Below are 22481 nucleotides of genomic sequence, written 5' to 3' on the forward strand. Positions count from 1 at the left end.
GGTTGAATCTAAAAAATATTAATTCAAAATGTAGTTATTGAATGAGTGTAACTCGTGGTGTAACTCTTCGGGTGTAATTTGATCCCTCCTCATATATATATATATATATATATATATATATATATATATATATATATATATATATATATATATATATATATATATATATATATATATTTTTAATTTTATAATTATATACACATGTATGTTTAATTTTAGAATTTCTAGAAGATTATTAATGAAGGGAGCTATGATGTTGGAACTCGTGTTCTATTTGCACCCACTAAAGACTTTAAATGAAGCACAATGTAGGAATCCACCAGGCTTTCTTTATCGAGGCAATTATATTTTGGAACTTCACTACAGGATTCATGTCGTCTCACCCCAATCAACGCTCAAGGGACTCTCCCCAAACGAGAAACTTGTTCAAACAATGCTTCATGAAAGAAAGTCACCTAAGAAGTAATTGAAATTACAAAGGAAGAAATCTAAATAACAAAAGCCTACAATCTCATAAATAAAGCGCCAAAAGGCCTGAACATTTTCGTTAAAGAAAAATCTCGAGGGGGATGGTTACAAAAGGAAAACAAAAATACATACCTAGAATATTTGATGTTGCATGTGCTCCTCTAAGTGACACTTAGGCTATGTTTGGGAGTTTGGAGGGGAGGGGAAGACTTCCAAAAATGAAATTTTAAAAAAATATAGGAAAATATTTGACATTTTTTGAAAAAATGATTTTGTTTAGAATGATAAAAGAGTCATTATTAATCGTAAATTTTTTATTTTCAGAATACTATAACAACCTAAAAGATATTTGGAAAATTTATGTAAGCCCTTGAAAACCCTCCAAAACCCTCCTTCAATACAATTTTTCAGTTCCCCATTTTATGGGGTTTTTGGTGTTATAAATAAACTCAAACCCTCCAAAACCCTCCTACCCAAAATCTTTTTATCCTTTTTATTCAATTCTTCCTATTTTCCAAAGCCCTTCCCTCCCTTCCCCTCCAAACTTCCAAACATAGCCTTAAGGAACTTACCCCTATATTCGCTTGTGAGACTCTCAATAGGTTCGCTTGAGGGACTCGCCCAAAATTTCGCTTCTAGGACACACAAAATCTTCACGATCATAAATAGGTTAAAGTTAATCATTTCACCTTTTTTATGACCTCGTGCTCAAGGGACTCTGGATTGAAGATACTTTTTATAGGATCTAAAGAGAAAGGGTCCAAGAAGAGACAATCCAAACTAAGTGTGGTAACATTGGGCAAGTTCCCGAAGCAGAGTTGACCGCCCGAAACACCTTCAGGTCTCCCGATTGAGACATCTTGCCCATTTTGGGAGTCCTTGACCTATCCCTTTATCACACACGATCTATGAGTGTAAAAAAATCGTCTCCTTCACATCTCTGACTTTTCAGCCCAAACCCCACTCTCAGAGAAGAAGATCTCCTAATTATAGAGAGAAATACAAATAGAAAACATTTTAATTCTTAAGTGTTAAGTTAACATTAACCTAAAATGTTAAGTGTTAATTAATACTATGTTGAAGTTAAGCAACATGATTATCATGCATTTGAAATAGTAGTATTAGTATTTGTTTTCATGTGTTACTTTTGGTTGTCCGGTGGTGTAGCATAGGACACCGAAAAGAATCTCATCCACAACATGACAGGAAAGGACGAGTTTGTTTCTTACTCGCCCCTTCCTTCCAACCCTAATTCCAACCCTAACTCCTACCCTTATTCCTATCCTTACCCACAACAAAACGTCGTCGTTCTCCTCCCCTCTTATCGCCCTCGTTCCCGCCACAACCACCACCGCACCTGTCTCATCTACTCCGCCGCACTCCTCATCCTCCTCCTCATCATCGCCGGAATCTTCATCCTCTTTCCATCCGACCCGGAGATTCACCTCGCTCGTATCCGAATCAACCACATCGGAATCCGAACCAATCCGAAACCGATTCTTGACCTATCGTTTTCCCTCACCGTGAAGGTTCGTAACAGAGACTTCTTCTCCCTTACATACGATTCCCTTGATGTTTCCGTCGGTTACCGTGGTCGTCAGCTAGGGTTGGTTTCCTCCGTCGGCGGTGCTCGGATTAAGGCGCGTGATTCTTCTTATGTCGATGTTGTGTTAACCGTTGATGGATTTGAAGTTATCTATGATGCTTTCTATCTGCTTCAAGATATTGCGAAAGGTGTGATTCCGTTGGAGACTGATACGCGTGTTGATGGAAAATTAGGGCTTCTCTTCTTCGATGTTCCGTTGAAGGTACTATTATGGTTATAGCTATAATTTACAGCTCAATTTTTATATTTTGCTTTGATATTGTATATTGCAGAGATTAGTTAGAATTGATTTTGATTGAATTGATTATGTGAAATTGATTTGAATTGATTATGTGAAATTGATTTCGGTTAAAACTGAGTCGAATGTAAAGTATAACTTCAAATTATAGCTTCAAGTAGAATCAATTCTGGATACAGAGTCAATTCTATTTTAGAAGAATCAAGTACCTTGAGATCATTTCAAAATCAGTTCTTATGTTTATCATTTTATCATTGTGGTTGGAATTTAGTTGTTTGAAATTGTAACTTGTACATTAGATGATTATTTACCTTATTGCTAATATCTGTAACTTTAGTTCAAGTGTGGAATTTCGTGGAATTTCCCTGTTGTTAGGTTATATAATTTCTATGTTGATCGGTGTTGTCAAATAGCGGCTATAACTGTTTTAATAGAAGTTGTAAGTGGTTTTGCAAGTCATTCTAAGGAGATTTAAGCTCATAACTATATGTGAAGATGGAATAAACTGTTTTTGCAAACCCTGTTTAGAACTTACACTGATAATTATGTTATATGTGATGTTTAATGCTAAATTCAGGCAACAGTGTCATGTGAAGTTTATGTGAATTTAAACAAGCAGACAATTGTACGGCAAGACTGCTATCCTGAGGTGAGATATTTTTGTTTATACCTTTGGGTACTGATTTTTATGAGCAGGACTTTATGTTCATCTCTTTTGTAATTTCTCATGTAGCTCTTGTCAAGTCTGTTGCATTGCATTTTAGTTGAGTCACGTTTCGCTTCCCTTACTGTCACACACATAGTCTATTTTTACCATCATTTATGAATATGTTAGTTACTCCATTTGTGTTGTGTGATATAGGAGAGTCAGTATTGTGGAGTTCTCTTTTATGAAGCATTAGAAACAGGGCTTTTAACCCTCAATTGTACCCCAAAATAAAAGAAACTGCATGTATCTGAGGGTAGGGGTGGCAAAGTAGAGGGGGTGGCTGGAAACCTTGGCTCGGCCCGCAAAAAAACTGGGAGATCTATGGGCCCTGTTATCCATAAACTCTAAAAATGGCAAAAAATCATCTCCGACTCTCCGTCCTGTTTAGGTCTGCATACGTCAAAGCCCGCCAAAAAACGGGGCGGGGAGTGCCAGAAACCTTGGCCTCGACCTGCCAAAATGACGGACTAAATGAGTATGCTCGGCAGACCTGACCCGTTTTGTCACCCTATCTGGGGTGTTTTTCATGTTAGGAGTTTGAAATTGCAAGGCTGTTGCATATCAGCTAGAAGTAAATTTATAAAAAGCCTAATTTCTTGAAATTATTCCTCTGCCCTTGTATTAAAATTTTGAAATTTCAGCAAAGGTTGAAATTGTTGTTCTATATTAAGCAGTTATTTGTAATAAATTGATATAGCATATTGATAGAAATGTGATTAGTGAAGTGGGACCTAGGCCAAGGGTGTGGAGAGTTTACACGAGGAAAAGGACAACAGGAATTAAAGATGATGACGTGGCTGTGAATGAATTAAGTGCATGAGAGTGGCTATATATAGCTACAGCTGGAAGGGAATAATCAGGAAGGAATTCAGTTAGGATTTGGTGGGGTCACTTTTGGTGATTTGGGAGCACTCCGTGCTTGGGAATTGGTAGCCACTACCAGTTTGTTTTTTTCCATTTCTTCTTTCCCTATTTTCCTGTAATTGTGGATCTTATAGTAATACAATTGCAGCCTCTTTATTCTTATCATACTGTTTTATCCATTTCTTTACTATTTTGTGCTTTAAGACCCATCAATTGGTCCGACCTACCGGATCGAACTCACACCACGAAGACGATTGTAGATGCCAAGGAAGCCTAAGATGGGTGACCGAGTTGATGCTTTGGAGACACAGATGGGGAATGTGACAACAACGCTGCAAGAGCTCTCTCTGCAGATGCAGCAACACGCTCAACAGATGCATCAACAAAGCGTGGTTCTAGCGGAACTAAGCAAACAGATTGGCAAGAAAGGAGACACTCTTGAAGGGGAAACTTCTGTGGGTTACTCTACACAGAGTGAATCTCGTCTCGCTGGAAAGAAGGTGAAGTTGCCTTTGTTTGATGGTGATGATCCTGTGGCTTGGATTACACGAGCCGAAATTTACTTCGATGTTCAGAACACATCTAATGATATGCGTGTGAAGTTGGCTCGCTTGAGTATGGAAGGTTCAACCATTCACTGGTTCAACCTGTTGATGGAGACAGAGGATGAGTTGTCATGGGAGAAGCTGAAGCGAGCGTTAATTGCTCGTTATGGAGGGCGTCGCTTGGAGAATCCATTTGAAGAACTCTCGACGCTGAGACAGAAGGGGAGTGTGGAGGAATTCGTTGAAGCTTTTGAGCTGTTGTCTTCACAAGTTGGAAGACTTCCGGAAGAACAATACCTGGGATATTTTATGAGTGGATTGAAACCCCAAATTCGGAGAAGAGTGCGTACCCTGAATCCTCGCAATAGGATGGAGATGATGAGAATTGCGAAAGATGTTGAAGAAGAATTGAAGGAGGAAGACGACGATGGAGAGCGTCGTGACGTGAAAAAAGGAGGGTACGAGCGTGTGGGCCAAAGGGATTGGGCCGGGTTACTAAGGAGTAAAGGTGGGCCTCAACCCAAAGATGTTACTCGTTCATTTCAGTCGGGTGGGTCAAACCCGAGTCAGAAAACGGGTTCAATTGGATCCAACACAAATTCCACTTCCTCTTTGATTTCTTCAGCGCGTAAAAGTGATGGAGGTTCGCGTTCTGGCACGGCGGAAAGATGGAAGGGAATCCGAAGCATCAACAATGATGAATTCGAAGAGAGGAGAGCAAAGGGTTTATGCTTCAAGTGTGGGGGAAAATACCACCCTACGTTACATAAATGTCCTGAAAGAGCTCTTAGGGTTCTAATCCTAGGAGAAGGTGAAACAATGACAGAAGAAGGAGAGATTGTGAGTATGGAGGATGTGACGGTGGGGAGTGAAGAAGAAGTGGAGGTGGAATGTAAATTGATGGGGGTATTGGGAAGCATGGGTGAATCTCACACCATGAAGGTTGAAGGAAAGATACAGAATGTAGATTTATTGGTGTTGATTGATAGTGGTGCGAGCCACAATTTCATCTCTCCCAAAGTAACTGCTGCGTTGGGTCTTGTCATCACACCTACAGCAGCTAAGAGTATCAAGCTTGGTGATGGTCACAAGGTGCTAACAACTGGAGTGTGTAAAGGGATCAGTATGAAGATAGGAGGGATTGAAGTAACGGTGGATGCGTTGGTGTTGGAGCTAGGGGGAATGGATATGGTGTTAGGAGTTGCTTGGCTAAGCACTCTTGGGAAGGTGATTATGGATTGGAAGGCTATGACTATGCAATTTTCTTACGAAAATGAGTTGGTGAAATTGCAAGGTCAAGGCAATAAGGTAGTCAGACAATGCTATTTGAACTCATATCTTGCGGACATTCATAGTAGAACTGAGCTGGGCTGGTGGTGGGTTCATTTACGGTCGATGGAAGCAACCAAATCAGTGGTTCCCAAAGGCTTAAATCCTATACTTGAAGAATTCCAAGAAGTGTTTGGAGACAGCATTCAGCTACCCCCTGAGAGGAGTCAAGTGCATCGGATTAGGCTTTATCCTGATCATGGTGCCATTAATGTCAGACCCTACAGGTATCCTCATCACCAAAAAGAAGAAATTGAGAAGCAAGTGTCAGAACTGTTGAAAGCTGGGGTTATTCGACCGAGTATGAGTTCATTCTCAAGTCCTGTGATATTAGTCAAGAAGAAAGACAAGAGTTGGAGAATGTGTGTAGATTACAGGGCTTTAAATAAAGCTACAATACCAGATAAGTATCCAATTCCTATAGTTGATGAGCTGTTAGATGAACTATATGGAGCTACTATGTTCTCTAAAATTGATCTAAAATCGGGATACCATCAGATTAGAGTGCATGAGGATGATATTTCTAAAACGGCATTTCGTACACATAATGGCCACTATGAATATTTAGTAATGCCGTTCGGACTTATGAATGCCCCAGCTACGTTCCAAGCTACCATGAACGACATCTTTCGGCCATATTTGAGAAAGTTTGTCTTGGTATTTTTTGATGATATTTTGATTTACAGTAGGGATATCAAGGAACACCAAAAGCATTTGAAGATGGTTTTGGCTATTTTAGTTCAGCATTGTTTTGTGGCAAATCAAGCAAAGTGTAGGTTTGGCTGTGCTCAAATTGATTATCTTGGCCATATCATTTCTGGAGAAGGTGTCGCAGTGGATCCGGAAAAGGTGAAGTGTATCCTTGCATGGCCTATCCCAAAGAATGTGAAGGGAGTACGGGGTTTTTTGGGACTCACAGGATATTACAGAAAATTTATCAAAGATTATGGTAAAATAGCAAAACCGCTCACAGAATTAACGAAGAAAGACAATTTTTCTTGGGGCATAGAAGCTGTCCAGGCTTTTGAAGAGATGAAGAGGATCATGACTTCTCCGCCGGTGCTAATTCTTCCAAACTTTGATTTACCTTTTGAAGTCGAGTGTGATGCAGCTGGCAGAGGTATAGGTGCTGTTCTTATGCAGCAGAAGCAACCTATTGCTTTCTTCAGTAAAGCCTTATCTGATGGGAATTTGGCCAAATCTGTCTATGAGAAGGAATTAATGGCCCTGGTACTTTGTATTCAGCATTGGAGGCATTATCTATTGGGCAGAAAATTTATTGTGCACACTGATCATAAAAGTTTGAAGCATTTTTTACAGCAGAGAATCTCATCTCCAGATCAGCAGTGTTGGTTGGCCAAACTGCTAGGTTATCAATTTGAAGTCAAGTACAAGCCGGGTCTGGAAAATAGAGCTGCGGATGCTTTGTCTAGATGTCATGGTGAGATAGAAATGAATTCTATCATTTCGTTTCCGTTGTGGGCTGATAGACAGAAACTTTTGGATGAAATAACTAGGGATCCGTATATTCAAAAGCTGATGAAGGAGGTGCAGGAGTCTCCTGATGTTAGACCTGGATTCCAGGTGAAACAAGGAGTTTTATTGTATCATGGTAGGCTAGTGATTTCCCCCGAATCACCCTCTATTCCTTGGTTATTGGAAGAATTTCATAATACTCCTGCTGGAGGGCACTCAGGTTTTCTAAGAACATATCGAAGACTGGCAGATTCCTTATATTGGGTGGGGATGCAGAAGAGTGTAAGGAATTATGTTAGATCTTGTGAAGTTTGTCAGAGACAAAAGTATAGTGCTACTACTCCGGGTGGTTTGCTACAACCTCTGCCTATTCCTAATGGTGTGTGGGAGGATTTGTCCTTAGACTTTATCACGGGGCTGCCTAAGTCTAAAGGTTATGAGGCTGTGTTAGTGGTTGTGGATAGACTATCTAAGTATAGTCATTTTGTTTTACTTAAGCATCCATATACTGCAAAATCTATTGCTGAACTTTTTGTTAAAGAAGTGGTGAGACTTCATGGAATTCCTAGCTCGATAATCAGTGATAGAGACCCTTTATTTATAAGTCATTTCTGGATGGAACTGTTCAAATTGCAGGGTACTAAGCTGAAAATGAGTTCAGCATATCATCCGGAAACAGATGGTCAAACGGAAGTGGTTAACAGGTGCTTGGAGAGTTATTTGCGGTGCTTTGCTTCTGACCATCCAAAGACTTGGTCAGTGTGGGTTTCTTGGGCTGAGTATTGGTATAACACGACCTACCATGTATCAATTGGGAAGACTCCGTTCGAGGTGGTATATGGGAGACAACCTCCTGCATTGTTGAGGTTTCTGTCTAATGAGACGAAAGTGGCTGCCGTGGCATTGGAATTGAGTGAAAGAGATGAGGCCCTAAACCAACTCAAACTTCATTTGCTCAAAGCGCAGGAACAAATGTCAAGGTATGCAAACATGAAGAGGAGGGATTTGTGTTTTGAAGTTGATGAATGGGTTTTTCTGAAACTCAGACCTCATAGGCAACAGTCTGTGGTGAAAAGGATTCATCAGAAACTCGCTGCAAGATTTTATGGACCATTCCAAGTGGCGGAAAAGATTGGTGAAGTGGCTTACAGGTTGAAACTGCCAGCAACATCTAAGATTCACCCAGTTTTTCATGTTTCATTACTCAAGAAAGCTGTTGGGAACTATCAGGTACAGGGAGAGTTACCAAAAGATTTGGAGGTGACCGAGGAGAATGATGTATATCCTGATAAGGTGCTGGGTTCAAGAGTCACAGTGCAGGGAGGTAATGAAGTTCAGCAGTCCTTGATACAATGGAAAAACAAAGCTTTAGAGGATGTGACATGGGAGGATAACGAATTTTTGCGTGGTCAGTTTCCTGAATTCTGCCTTGAGGACAAGGCATTGTCTAAGGAGGCGGGAGTTGATAGAAATGTGATTAGTGAAGTGGGACCTAGGCCAAGGGTGTGGAGAGTTTACACGAGGAAAAGGACAACAGGAATTAAAGATGATGACGTGGCTGTGAATGAATTAAGTGCATGAGAGTGGCTATATATAGCTACAGCTGGAAGGGAATAATCAGGAAGGAATTCAGTTAGGATTTGGTGGGGTCACTTTTGGTGATTTGGGAGCACTCCGTGCTTGGGAATTGGTAGCCACTACCAGTTTGTTTTTTTCCATTTCTTCTTTCCCTATTTTCCTGTAATTGTGGATCTTATAGTAATACAATTGCAGCCTCTTTATTCTTATCATACTGTTTTATCCATTTCTTTACTATTTTGTGCTTTAAGACCCATCACATATCGTGTTTTCTTATTGAAGACCATATAAAAGACACAAACTACATGATTTCTTTATATGGTTGGTTGTGAAGACACAAACTACATGATTTCTTTATATGGTTGTGGGCATCGTTTTTGTTATTTGGACAAACTTTGGTTTTACTTTTTATTTGTAATTGGGAAATTGATTTTCTCATAGAATTTACAATACTTATCATTTATATTCATCCAAGATTTGCTCAAGTTGTTTCATAATCTAAAAGCTTAAATTTAGTCATACTTATGGGCTATTTTCCCTAGCTTTTAAGTTTTTAGGCTTTTGTTTATAATGTGTATTTGGATATAAAATGGAAAGAATTTGCTAATCCATTTTTGTACATTTGCTTCAGTCACTGGGTAATACACTGGATCGAAACGCAAGTATTGCAGCCGGAGGAGCACCGTGATTTTCAAACCTTTAGCATCATTTACTTAGAGCGGTGTTGTTGTTTACGGTGCTGGTGTTCTGCTCATTGCATTACTATTAGTTTGCTCATGCTGTACGATTGTATATGCATCACACATACTTGTAAATTCTGGTTGAACTAAGACCACAAGCATCGTGTATCTGACGCTTTTACGATGTAAAATTAATGATCATAAACCATGTGGTTAATTCTTTATTTTTGATGGTTCAACGAGTTGCTGAAATGAAACTTTGAATCTCAATTTCTTGGTGGAGCATCATTGTCATGTTTGGTTCTAGCATCAAAATTTTGGTACCACTCCATGTTTTAACAAATATTCTGTTCTCAGTGGGATTCTAGCAATGACATAGGGAGCTAGATTTCTAGTAGATTTGTTGGTGATGGAATGGAACATATGCATATACCCAAAGATAAAAAGGGAATGAAATTAAAGCTTAAAATCCTATTCTTTTATCGTGCCTAAAAACTTTTTATTGTTGATTCCTTTTCATTACATGTTTGTTAGTATTAATTAACATGCACACTCTACAGTGCAGGCAAAACTAAACTTAGTAAAGTCATTAAAGAAATTGTTTTTGAACATATTTTAAGATGGTTCTTTCATAATTCGACATATAAAACAACACATAAGTCATTAAGATTAAAACAAACATTGTCTTCTACAAGCACTAGAGTGAAAATTTTACCCTGAAGAAATTGTTTTCGAACATGTGGTTCCTTCACAATTGGTTGCAACTACATTGACTAACCTCTTGAATCAGGGAGAACTATAATCGACTACATTGACTAATTGACTAACCTCTTGAATCAGAGAGAACTATAATTGACTACATTGACTAACCTCTTGAATCAGAGAGAACTATAATCGACTACATTGACTAACCTCTTGAATCAGAAAGAACTATAATCGACAGCAAAATTCTTGTTCAAAAAAATTTAGCACTATTATATTTTTCAGATTTTTCTCGTTCAAAAAATGTAGCACTATTACACTTTCAGAATTTGAATCAAATCCAAGATATCTTATTAATTTTAAGATATCTAATTAATTTTACGGGGTTAAATATTAGGTGTTCAAATAATCCTTCTCTGTTTCCTCCTCAACCAAAAAGTGTACTTAGTTAGAAAAACAAATTCTAATCTGCAACATTTCTGTTCTTAAAACAAGAACTAAAATTTGTTGTTGTTTTTAATTGCCGAGAAAAAAAAAAATCATTTTTCATACTTACAAAACTCAACTATAAAACCTTTGATCTCAAGTTATTTTAACAAGAATCCTGAACATAAAAAGAAGAAAAATGTATACACATCTTCATTTATTTCATTATTATGCATGCTTATATACTATAACATAATTTACTATTTAAATTTAAATCAGATACATCTCATAGAATCATTAATCTACAACTACTTAACTCTTCTACCACGCCAAACATACTCACCGTGATGTTGCCTGCACCGGAATGACCCCGGATGTTGCGACGGCGAACACACGCATCGCTTCACAGAACCACTTTCACCGGAGCCACCGCCGCCACCATGATGAACATGTCTTGGTTCATGTTCTTCCTCTTGGAACACAAACCATCTTGTATGTATAATCAAACTTTCTTGGCTCACAAAAGGAAATCTTTGATAACACATTGATTTTTTTTTTTTTTTTGGTTTGTTCTTTCAATTTCTTCTACCCCTTTATTTTGTATTTATAATGTGCCTTACTTTAGTAAGTTAAGAGTTCAAAAAGAAAGGAATCTTCTTGGGAAATGTAGAAGAATAAAAGTTAGAGGAAAAGGTGATTGGAAAGTAAAGGAATTGTGTTTGCCATAAAAGGCTCTTTGATATATTCCTTTGAAAAGATTTGTGCTTTGCATTGCAATTTGCAAGTCTTTATAGAAGCGTGATCATTTCACATAAATAGTGATTATAGATCAATGTTTAATTTTTAATGAATTATTCAGTTATTAATTAAATTGAAATTTATTGGTAATAAATTAGATGACTAATTATATTAACTATAAATTTATTAAAGATTAGACAAAAATAATACTAGTAGAGAGAACCACGGTTCGATTCTTCGCAACTGCGATCGGGAGGGGACTGAAACCACTTGATGACAGAACTGACCCCGAATCGGACTAAATCGGTGGTGATAAACCAAAAAAATAAAAATAATAATACTAGTATAAACATAGAACATAACAAGTTTTTTTTGTTGATAATATAGAACATAACATGTTTTTTGTTGATCAATGTTTTTTGTTGATAATATAGAACATAACATGTTTAAGATGAGTCTTAAAGTTTGTTCATTAGTCACTCATTATGATTTGATTTTTATGAAGTGTATGAGTTTGGAACTAACTTCTCCTTTAGAATAATAAACCATTTATTTACTCATTTAGTCAACTCTGATGACACTCTAGGAGCAATGATTGCACCAAACTTACTACATGACATGAAACAAGAACATGTGTTTAGGCATATATCTTTTGATGCTGCCACATGTGGCTCAAATCTAAGAACAGCTCTTGTGTGGCATATGCCTCCCCCATATATAGTCATGGAGAGGGAAAGGTTAAAAAATGGCGTTGGAATGAAGCTTTATCTTTTTATTTGTTTTTGTCTTGGATTGCTCACAAGACCCAAAATGAAATATTCAATAATAAAATAAGGTAAGACCAAAATAAACAATCTCATCTTCAAAAATAACATTTTAATATTTTTTTATAAATTTATATTTTATTTTTTTATTTAGATTAAAAACTCATTAGTATTTTTATTTATATTTTTTTTGGTTATGGATTAAAAGTCTGTTAGTGTTTCTTTTTATGTATTTAAACACTTTTGGGTGTGATAGTCAAAGTTATCTTTGATTTTATTCAAGTATTTTTTCTTTTGTTGGATTGCAAAACTTTATTTAATAGGTTTATCGCTTGCAAACTTGTATTTTTGTTCTAGACCTAGAGCTTACAAATCCTTTGTGATTCCGAATGCGACACAGATATCTTCGAGAAGAATGTCGTTTTGGTGTTGAATTTTTCCTTTTGTTGGATCGAAGAAATGAAGTATTGCGGCAACGAGGATGCATGAAGTGTAAGAAGGATTATGGGGATCCTCGTGGGTTTTCGGTTGGATGGATGATATGAGATATGTTCAGATCATTCTCCATCTGCATGATGTGGCGGTTATGGATGACAATCACTCATGCTTGATCTTGCACCAATGCCAGTAAATCATGAATCAATGGTATTTCATTAATCTCCACAAATAAAATTTTATTTTGAGGTTGATTTATTGGTTTTGACGAAGTAGGTGTTAACCCTCGATGTAAATGATATTGTATGTTATTGTCTTCTTTCTAAGAGTCGTTGGTAACAGTTTTTGTGTTTTTTAGGGGGGGGGGGGGGTGGGATCTTTGGCCCCTGCCTAGATCAAGATGAATGACTCGTGGAGGTGGTAAGAAAAGATGACACATCCTTGGATTGGTTGTCGGCGGGGGATGATACTTGCAAATTTCTTGACACTCAAGTCAGGAAGAAAAACAAAATGAGAGATGTTAAAATAAGACGTTGTGCACTTTTTACTCTGATTCAAAAGTTTTATATAGTTGTTATAAAGTCTAGAATTATGAGAGAAATTATGACTAAAATTATCTTTTGCTATATTGTTCACTGTCTCTACTCTTACTTCGAATTGACGAATAAAGACGTGAATCGGTTTAAATTTTGGTGTATAGTGAATTAGGTTTGAGTTATCGAGATTAGTCAACTAAAAGACTAAAATACTTAATATTCATAACTTAATTAACGAACTCTTGAGTTTCTAATCCTTATAATTTAAGGGACAAAAATGTATAATATGTTAGAATTAAATATCAAAATATGTTGGGTATGTAATTTTCGATTTTGTGTCGTTATTAATTATTCGGAACGGGCAGAACAGATGGCCAGCAACGGTAGACTTGACCTTCGGTGATGGTTGAGAAAAAAAGGGTTGTACCTGCAAGGCACTCCAATGCCAAAGTAAGTAAGAGAACAACAAGGTACAATAGAAAGTATGAGATATTGACAAAGTTTAGATTACCTTGCCCTCTAGAGGTAGAGAGCTATTTATACGCTATATTTGTGGGCTTGGACGTGATTCCAAGAGGCCTAAAATATAGGAGAGTTGACTAGGTCTTGACTAGTCGTGCACGGGGTACTAGCCGTTGCCGTGGATGGTGTCTCGACGTGTTCGGCTAATCCTTGATCGTGCTCGGTAGAAGGGGAGACGTATTTTTTACCGACTCTGTGTATTCGGCCTATGCTTATTAAGCCCATTTATGCCAATGAGTAAATTGGATCAATTAAAAATAATTGGGCTAGTCCATACCACAATTTAAAATTGATTTAGATTTAAAATCTCTATCATCTAATATCATATTATTTTATCACTCTACCAAAAAGTCTATTATTTTATCATAAAATTTATATTACCTTTTTTTTAGCCTCTAGTGCTATTCTGTCCCTACCCTAGTCAACAAGTCTCATAACATAATCATTTCTTGAATCTTCAACCTTGTTGAAATTTCTCATAGACGCCACCATGCAATACCTACGTTATTTCTCTCTTTCTTCTCTTCCTCACCTATAAATACAACTTACCATTCTTTTATTTTCTCACATTTCATTATTTATTTTTAAAATTTCCCAACATTATTTTTCTCTCTTATTTTTCTATAAATCAATCCACACCCCTTTGGAAATGAAGACCTTGTCTATCTCCACCTTTCCTCTTCTCAGTTTATTTTTCCTTGCAATCTCTCATTTGGTTCAAGCTCAAAAATTTGATACTTCTCCAGCACCTACTCCCACAAGTGATGGTAAGCAAATACTATATATTTTATTTTTACTTTCTTCTTTCATTCTTATTGATTTATGAAGTTAGAAAATTCTTCTTTTTTTTTTATTTTTTATTTTTTATTTTTGAAATTAATTGATATTTTAATTGTTAACAGGCACTGCTCTAGATCAAGGAATTGCTTACCTTCTTATGATGGTGGCGTTGGTGATTACATACATATTCCATTGATTTTTTTCCTTATTAATTTGTGTATTTTTCTCTTAATATTTGTTGAGGAGGTTCCATGATTATTTTGTACTATATAACAAAAATAAAATTAATGAAAATTTAGAAATATTCTTTGAGTGCTTGTGCTTCTTTTTCTTCTTTAGTTTATTCTTTCTTCTCCTTTTCGCATGCTTTGTGATGAATCCATATTTATTGACGCAGATTTGCTTGAGATAGGTTTTAAAATATTAAAGAAATTTGTAAGATTAAATAAACATTTCAATTGTCACGCATTCCAACTTTTTCAACTTCTCTTTAATAAAATACAGTAATCAACTGAGAATGCTCATAGTGACAAACTGGTCAAGGTGTACCAATTTGAATAATATCTTAATATTGACCACGCGATTAATAAACTTTAGTGGTTGTTTATTTGAATACATATAAACTGTCAATTCTGTTAGCTACTTAGGATTTGTTTTGTTCAACCGATGAGAGGAGATGGAAGAGATTTTAACCAAAGGGAAGGGGTTGGGAAAAAGGTTAGGAGAAACAAGATTTAAAAATATTGTGTTTGATTCGACCATAGAAAAGATTACCAGAAGTATAACATTGCTATTTTTTAATTAATTTTTGTTTATATTTAAAAATAAATTGTTGGAAATCGCTCTTGACGGAACGAGATTTAATCACTTTTTTCACCAATTTCCAGTTCTCATTCCTCACTTTTTTACTCAAGTTATTCAACCACTCTTTGGTTGCACGATTCGTTCACACAATAATTTGAGAAGAGAATAATTCTTTGAAAGAAAAAGGGAAAAAAAAAGAGATATTAGGGTTTTGCAAGAAAGGGGAAGAAGGAGGATTAGCAAATCTGCTTAATTTCTCCCCATTTTAATTTTAAATTGTAAATTGCTTTTATATTTCTCTATTATTTTCCTTTTATAATGAGACTACTTACTTATCAACTATACTCAATTTCGACTATGTCGAATCTATAATCATGCTTGACAAAAAGAATTACGTATTTTGACACGCAATCTAATTCTTTGTGTCTAAGCTATCTACATTCATCATAGTTCTAAATCTCTTGAATAGTTGCACATGCACAACCTTCGTTATGATGTCTACAATTTGATTCCTAGTCCCGCAGTGTTCCAAGTCCAGTTTCCCATTTGTTACTTGCTCTCTAAATGGAATCTCATTCCGATGTGTTTGCTTCTTCCACGTGCTATCGGATTCTTGGCCAAATTGATAGCAAACATGTTATCAATCTTCATGATCATTGCTACGTGATTCTCACTTGCAATTTCTTCGACCAAATTCATCATCCATGTTGCTTGATATGCACAAAGAGAGACAAATATGTGTTCAGCCTCATACGATGATAGAGCTACGACTGATTTTTTTCTTGAACTCCAAGCAACTGGTTCACCTCCTAGCATAAACACATAACCAGCTGTGGATTTTCGATCCTTAACGTCATCACACCAACTCGAGTATGTGTTTTCCACTAGCTTACATTCCTTTTCTTCATCTGCCTCAGGAAACAAAATTTCATAGTCGAGTGTTCCTTTGATGTACCTTAGTATTCTCTTGGTAGCTGCAAGGTGAGATACCTTTGGCTTTTGCATGAATCTACTCACCATACCCACACTGTATGATAGATCAGGCCTTGTGTGACAAAGATATCTTAATGATGCAATAAATTCTCTATACTGAGTTAGATCGACTTCATCTTCATTTGAATCCTTCATAAATTGCAGTTTTGCTTCATTTGGTGTGGAAGTTGCATTATAATCCTCCATATTAAGAATATCTCCCTTGCATATCTTGCTTGGTGCATCATCAAACCTTTACTACTCTTGTAAAATTCGACACCAAAAGAGTATGAAAGGTTGTCAAGGTTAGACATTTTGAATCCTTGCTTAGATCACCTTTGAAGTCTTCGATCTCTTTCTTGTAGTTGTCTGTTATCAATAGATCATCTACATAGAGACATAGTATAAGCAATTTACTCCTACTTCTTATAACATACCCACCATGTTCAGTTGAGCACTTTACAAACTCTTTCTCCCTTATAAAATTATCTATCTTCTTATTTCAAGCTCTCGGAGCTTGTTTGAGTCCGTACAAAGCTTGTTTCGAACCCATATGTATAAGCATTTCCCCTCGGTCTTTTAAAAACCGTGGGAAAAAGTTGATACTTTTCATGACATCATTCGTTACCTCGCTTCTTTAGCCGAGGTTAATGCATTTTGCGTCCGAGGTGAAATGTATTTTTTGTAGTAGTGGATGTGTTAAACCACTAAAAATCTGATGTACTCTTTCTCTCTCTCTCTCTCTCTCTCTCTCAAACACACACACACACACACACACTTCTCTCTCTCTCTCTCTCTCTCTCTCTCTCTCTCTCTCCTATCTCTTTTTATATTTCGTTTAGAATCAGATGTTGAGAGTTTATCGTAATCTCATAAAATCCATGCTGTTAGATTTTAACGCATTCATATCAATTTCTTGTATAAAATTAGGTTTGTGTTAGATAAAGATTCGGAATGATCTTACTTGTGATTAACCCTGAAAACTGTAATAATAGATTTCTTAATCAATTGAATAACTTTATTTACACATATCGTGCAAAACTAATTTAGATCAATTGAAGTGTTGATTGTTTTAATCTCTTAATCTTTCACTTATTTTGTTTCTGGTGCAACTATATACGAGAATCGTTCAAATCTACATTGAACGATTTTATAAAACTCTGATTTTGAAACGCAAATGTTTTTTAAATTTGCCTTTTTGAAAATATTCTATTCAACCCCCTTTCTAGACCATTCGAATCCATATTCTCCTCCAACATTCTTGAGCTTTAAAAAGCGTTTTCTTCAAAACACTCTATTTTTTATTATTGCTTTCATCAAGAACCAAGATTGTATTCATGATTGTTGAGCAATAACACTAAGTTCACTCACCTCACTCTGTCTTTTCCAATTTGATGATCCCTCTTAAGTCTTTTTATGTTTCCCTAGTATGAAAATCAAACTCTAATACCAATTGTTAACACAAGTTAGTGTTTCTTGTCGTGCAAGCAATCTAATCGTAGACATTATGGTGAACAGTGAAAATGGAATGAGTATTGTAACTTATGACGATGAAATTGAATTTTAAAACTAAAGTTACAATAGCTTTTATATGACTTTTTGGTCGAGCAATCAACTTAACTAACTAATAGTTAATTATTAGTTAAGTCACTAACAACCTAGACTCTTTGTGTTTATGGTTTAACACTTGACAATCTACGAGATCTTTTTACACCTATCTTGAGTAGGGGTGGCAAACGAGCATGCCCGCCCCGTTTAGGTCTGTCCCGCAAAAGCCGCAAGGAAACGGGGGCGGTCATAATTGAGAGTGCGGGCGTAAAATCTTGGTCCGCCCTACAAAAGCCCATAAGAAAACCGGGCGGGACGGTCATAGTTGAGGGTGGGGCAAGCTAAGCTCGCCGGCACTACTTTTTTTAAGCCTAAAATTACAAAATTTTCGTGTCCGCAAAAGTCCGCATAAAAAATGTGGCAGGGCGGGACGATCACACTTAAGGGTGAGGGTCAAAAACTTTGATCTGCCCCGCACAAAAGTGCGGACACAACGGGCTAGACCCGTTTTGCTACCCCTAATCCCGTGAGATAATTGTCTTTAAAAAAGATTTTAAGAGTTATACCCTAAAGAACAAATATAAGGCGGAGACTTCAAACAAGACCTTGAATATACACTATTCTAAAATGTGAACTAGCCATTATCACAAACTTGACCGTCATAATATTTGAATATACAACTCAAAAAATTGACTGTTGAATGAATCTTTGACCATAGTTGTTAGAATCCAAACTTGTAACGCACAAAAAACACACCTATATGACACAAATTGCACACGTTAGTGTTTTATTTATTTATTTATTTTTCAATGGTATGATGTCACCAACTGCGTCAACGAGTCGCTAACCGAGTTAAAATAGCTGACGCGTCTTCAAACTCAGCAGCTTGTTTCCTTGAAATTTCTCAGACGCCTCATTAATTTTACTCTTCCTTATTTTTTCTCTACCTATAAATACCACCTTTCCCTATATTCAAATTCAAACACAAACACACCCTTTAATTATAAATCATATTTTCCATCAATTTCTAGCTTCTTCTTTTTTTTCCATAAAATAATGAAGACAGTGAATATTTTCATCTTCCCAATTCTCAGTATTTTGTTCATGGCAATTTTCTCTCATATGGGTCATGCTCAGAATTTGAATCCTTCTCCAGCAGCTGCTCCTACCAGTGATGGCACTGCAATGGATCAAAATATTGCTTATTTTCTTATGTTGTTGGCGCTTGTGATTACCTACATGTTCCATTGATTTTGTTTTTCTATTCAATTTTTTCATAGGAAATTCCTGAATTTTTGTTGTTTTTGTTTATATGTAATTATTATTGATGAAATTTGGTATTAATAAATATTCTTTCAAGATTAAATTATCTATATTTCAATTCAGCTTTTAATTTGTTTTAGATCAAAAATATGAAATTTAAGATTTGAATCGTTGGACTCTAGTACAAGAAATACATGTACCAAATTTGTGAATAAAATATTGACTAAGTGGGACGTGATGGTTGAGGGATAGAGAGAGGGAGGAAATGGGGAAATATGGTGGGAAAGGTCTACACGTTAAATTTGGTTAAACTTTTTTATCAAATGGTAAAAAGAGTAGTATTGTACATATTCAATTTAAGTACACTAGACATTGCCTTCGAAATTTGGGATAACTATGGCCCTTTGAGTAAGAGTGATTACTCAAAAATTTGGAATGCAAAGCGTTAGTAAGAGTGAATATTTATTCAATTTGGAATGCAAAGCGCTAGCAAACTTGTTGCAAACCGCTATAAATTGATCACAACTCGATTACTCTATAGTTGTTGCGCCGACTCTCCATCGTCGACGAGAAGTATCCTCCATCATCTTCTCAATTACAGGAGGATTAATCTCTTTAAAAGAATCAGTCAAAAGAGCCATAAAGAGGCATGTTGTAAAATTGAAAGCAAAAGGCGAAAAGAATGAGTTAAAGGACGACAAACCCATTTTAGGATTCAGAGATAGCAAAAAGCGAGCAGTATTTCCAATGAAGTGTTTCCGTTAATAATAACAACCAAAATAGCTAACCGCAAAGTATCTAGAATAATGATCGAATGAGAGAGCTCAAGTGACATCATGTACGCCATCTATTCAACTAGTTAGGGCTAGAAATGAGAAGATTATCGCCCTACACAGACACCAGTTTACAAGCGTTCAATGACTCACTAACACACCATTAGGGAAACTTAGAGCTTATGGTCACTCCAGGAGAAGGAAGAGATACGAGGATGATAGATATACAATTCATGGAGATTCCATGCAGAAGTATTTATAGTTGTATCTTAGGAATGTCATTCTTTGCAACCCTTGACATCACCACTTCTACCGTCCACCTAAAGATGAAGTATCATAATGTTCATGATAAACTAGTGATCGTTGTAACACCCTTCTAAACCCCGCGGCAATTTAAATAAGTTCATTCAGAGTACATGAAAATAAGGGTGCCACAATTCAAAATTTAATTAACATCGTTCAGTGATGTCATGCATTCACTGAGGCAAACCATCATCAAATAAAACATTTCATGTTAACACAGCGGAAATCAAGATCATACGGATTAAGTTTATCATCTTTAAAACTTATCCTCCAAAACATCAAAACATAACCAGAGTTATAAAACATAAACTCTAAACATCGGGTCCCCAGTGTTACAAATATCAGAGCATGACACCTGACGCTAACTAAACAACTGACTCATGAGCTAATCCTCACCGAGTCGAACAGCCGCTATCCTCAATCTGAAAATGATCAACAGTAAGGGTGAGTCTCATTCACAATTAAACAATGTTATCAGTTCATAAACGATAGAACATCAACAATATAATATTCACCCAACATCAACATATATTCACGCAAGTTTCATCATCATAAACAACCAACACATCATCAATATTTATAACACTGGAAAACATCCAATCATGTTATAAAATCATGCATATGAATGCAACTGACACTATGCATGTGGTACCAACATCATCAAATGGGAATAACCCATGACCGATCCAACATCATCAAGATACGGCCCTGCCAGCACAGATTCCACACAATGGGAATCATGCCCTTTACTGATCCAACACACCCTTATGGATACAGTATCATCAATGAACATGAATGAATGCAAACATACATGAACATACTTATACCATCGTCAAGTCTATGAGTAACATCATCAAATACTCATTTCATCATAATCATCATCATCATCAAGTATGTTTATATATATGCATCATTCAATCACAATCACATCATTAGTCATCAAAACAATCACCACATGATCACATTATCAACATTATAATCATGTTATTACAACATCGCCACTTCAATCATATGAACAAAATTATCATATCTCGACTCATCACACAGTGCATACAACAATAATACATTCCACAATTATGTACCAAGTACATCAAATCCACACAATGGCAACATGAGATTTACATCATCATAATACTACGTCTAACACATCCATCACAATTCAACATATTGAATTATCCACCATTGGTATAACGTACATTCATCATGTAACAATCACAACAATACATAGAAATTATCATTCATCAATTCCATGTATCACAATTAGCACATAATACACAATCTCCATACATGTTATTCTTAAATAACATTAATCCATGACATACACAGATACAATTACATGTCATTTTCAAAATCACATAATAATTAAATTATCTAGTGCTAATTAGTTTATTTTAATCATAAAGAGCATTCCGTTAGCTTTCTAACGCTTCGAACGGCACCTAAAACGGACTTACGGTTCAAAAGATATGAATTTTACAAAAACAAGTATTTTTCAAAAACGTACAGCGGTAACCGATTACCCAAACACCAGTAATCGGTTACTGAAGTTCAAAATCCCATATTTGGTGTTTTTACTATGGGTAATCGATTACACCCCTTTCGGTAACCGATTACCTCGTATCTGCAACCCAAAAACCATTTTTCAGCACCTTGAATCCCCCCAAACATCCCCCAATCGAACCAATACGATTGTATACGAAAAACAGAGGGATTTCACATGAAATATGAGTTATATCATCAACCAAACAACACTTTTAACATCAACAATCACTACCAACAAGTAATCACACAAAGTTCACAAAATTGAACCTAAATACCAAAACCCCAACCTAGAACATATTCTCTATCGAATCAATAGTATACGATTTCAATCCTAACGTCTACGACCCGATAATAGAGGTTAACCGGAAGAGTCCCTCCTTACCTTAGCCAAAAATATTGAATCTTCCTCTTTCTCCATTCTCCTCTTCCTCTGCTCTTTCACGTGTTTCAGTCTTCTCCTCTTTTGCTTTCTAACTCCTCGTCTCCCAATTTCCTTTATTTTATGGAAAATAGCATAACTTAGTAAAAGGCCCACTAATTAACACCTCCCCTTTACTAATTGTCATACTGGCCCAATTCTCTTATTTTCCATAATTTTTAAAGAAATGCCAATTAATTCCAATAAATAATTTAAATTCTAATTAAATTAATTTAAGGAAAAATACGGATGTTACAATCGTCCCCACGAACCTACTACAAGCCCGTAAAATGCACAAAGTACTACTAAAAGACTCAGTTGTGACTGCCCTCTGGCTGAAAGAGAAGATAAAATAAGCCAACCCAACAAAGCATTACTAGTTCGATGTCAACATCACCGATTTTGATGTGCATTTAGACGAGGCCACGACAGATAATGAATGCGGCCTCCTAGCAGAAGTTA

The 22481-nt window shown here is 36.2% G+C and overlaps 1 protein-coding gene across 1 annotated transcript; it reads left to right on the forward strand.

Moving 5' to 3' along the window:
- Positions 1 to 1584: 1584 nt before the first annotated feature.
- On the forward strand, positions 1585 to 9717 carry LOC131594303 (uncharacterized). The gene is made up of 3 exons (XM_058866397.1): positions 1585 to 2276; positions 2890 to 2961; positions 9445 to 9717. Exons 1-3 carry the CDS (start codon positions 1668 to 1670, stop codon positions 9499 to 9501), a joined length of 738 nt encoding a protein of 245 aa, XP_058722380.1. The 5' UTR covers positions 1585 to 1667; the 3' UTR covers positions 9502 to 9717.
- Positions 9718 to 22481: the final 12764 nt, after the last annotated feature.

Source organism: Vicia villosa, linkage group LG4, assembly GCF_029867415.1.
Source record: "Vicia villosa cultivar HV-30 ecotype Madison, WI linkage group LG4, Vvil1.0, whole genome shotgun sequence".
Classification (NCBI taxonomy): domain Eukaryota; kingdom Viridiplantae; phylum Streptophyta; class Magnoliopsida; order Fabales; family Fabaceae; genus Vicia; species Vicia villosa.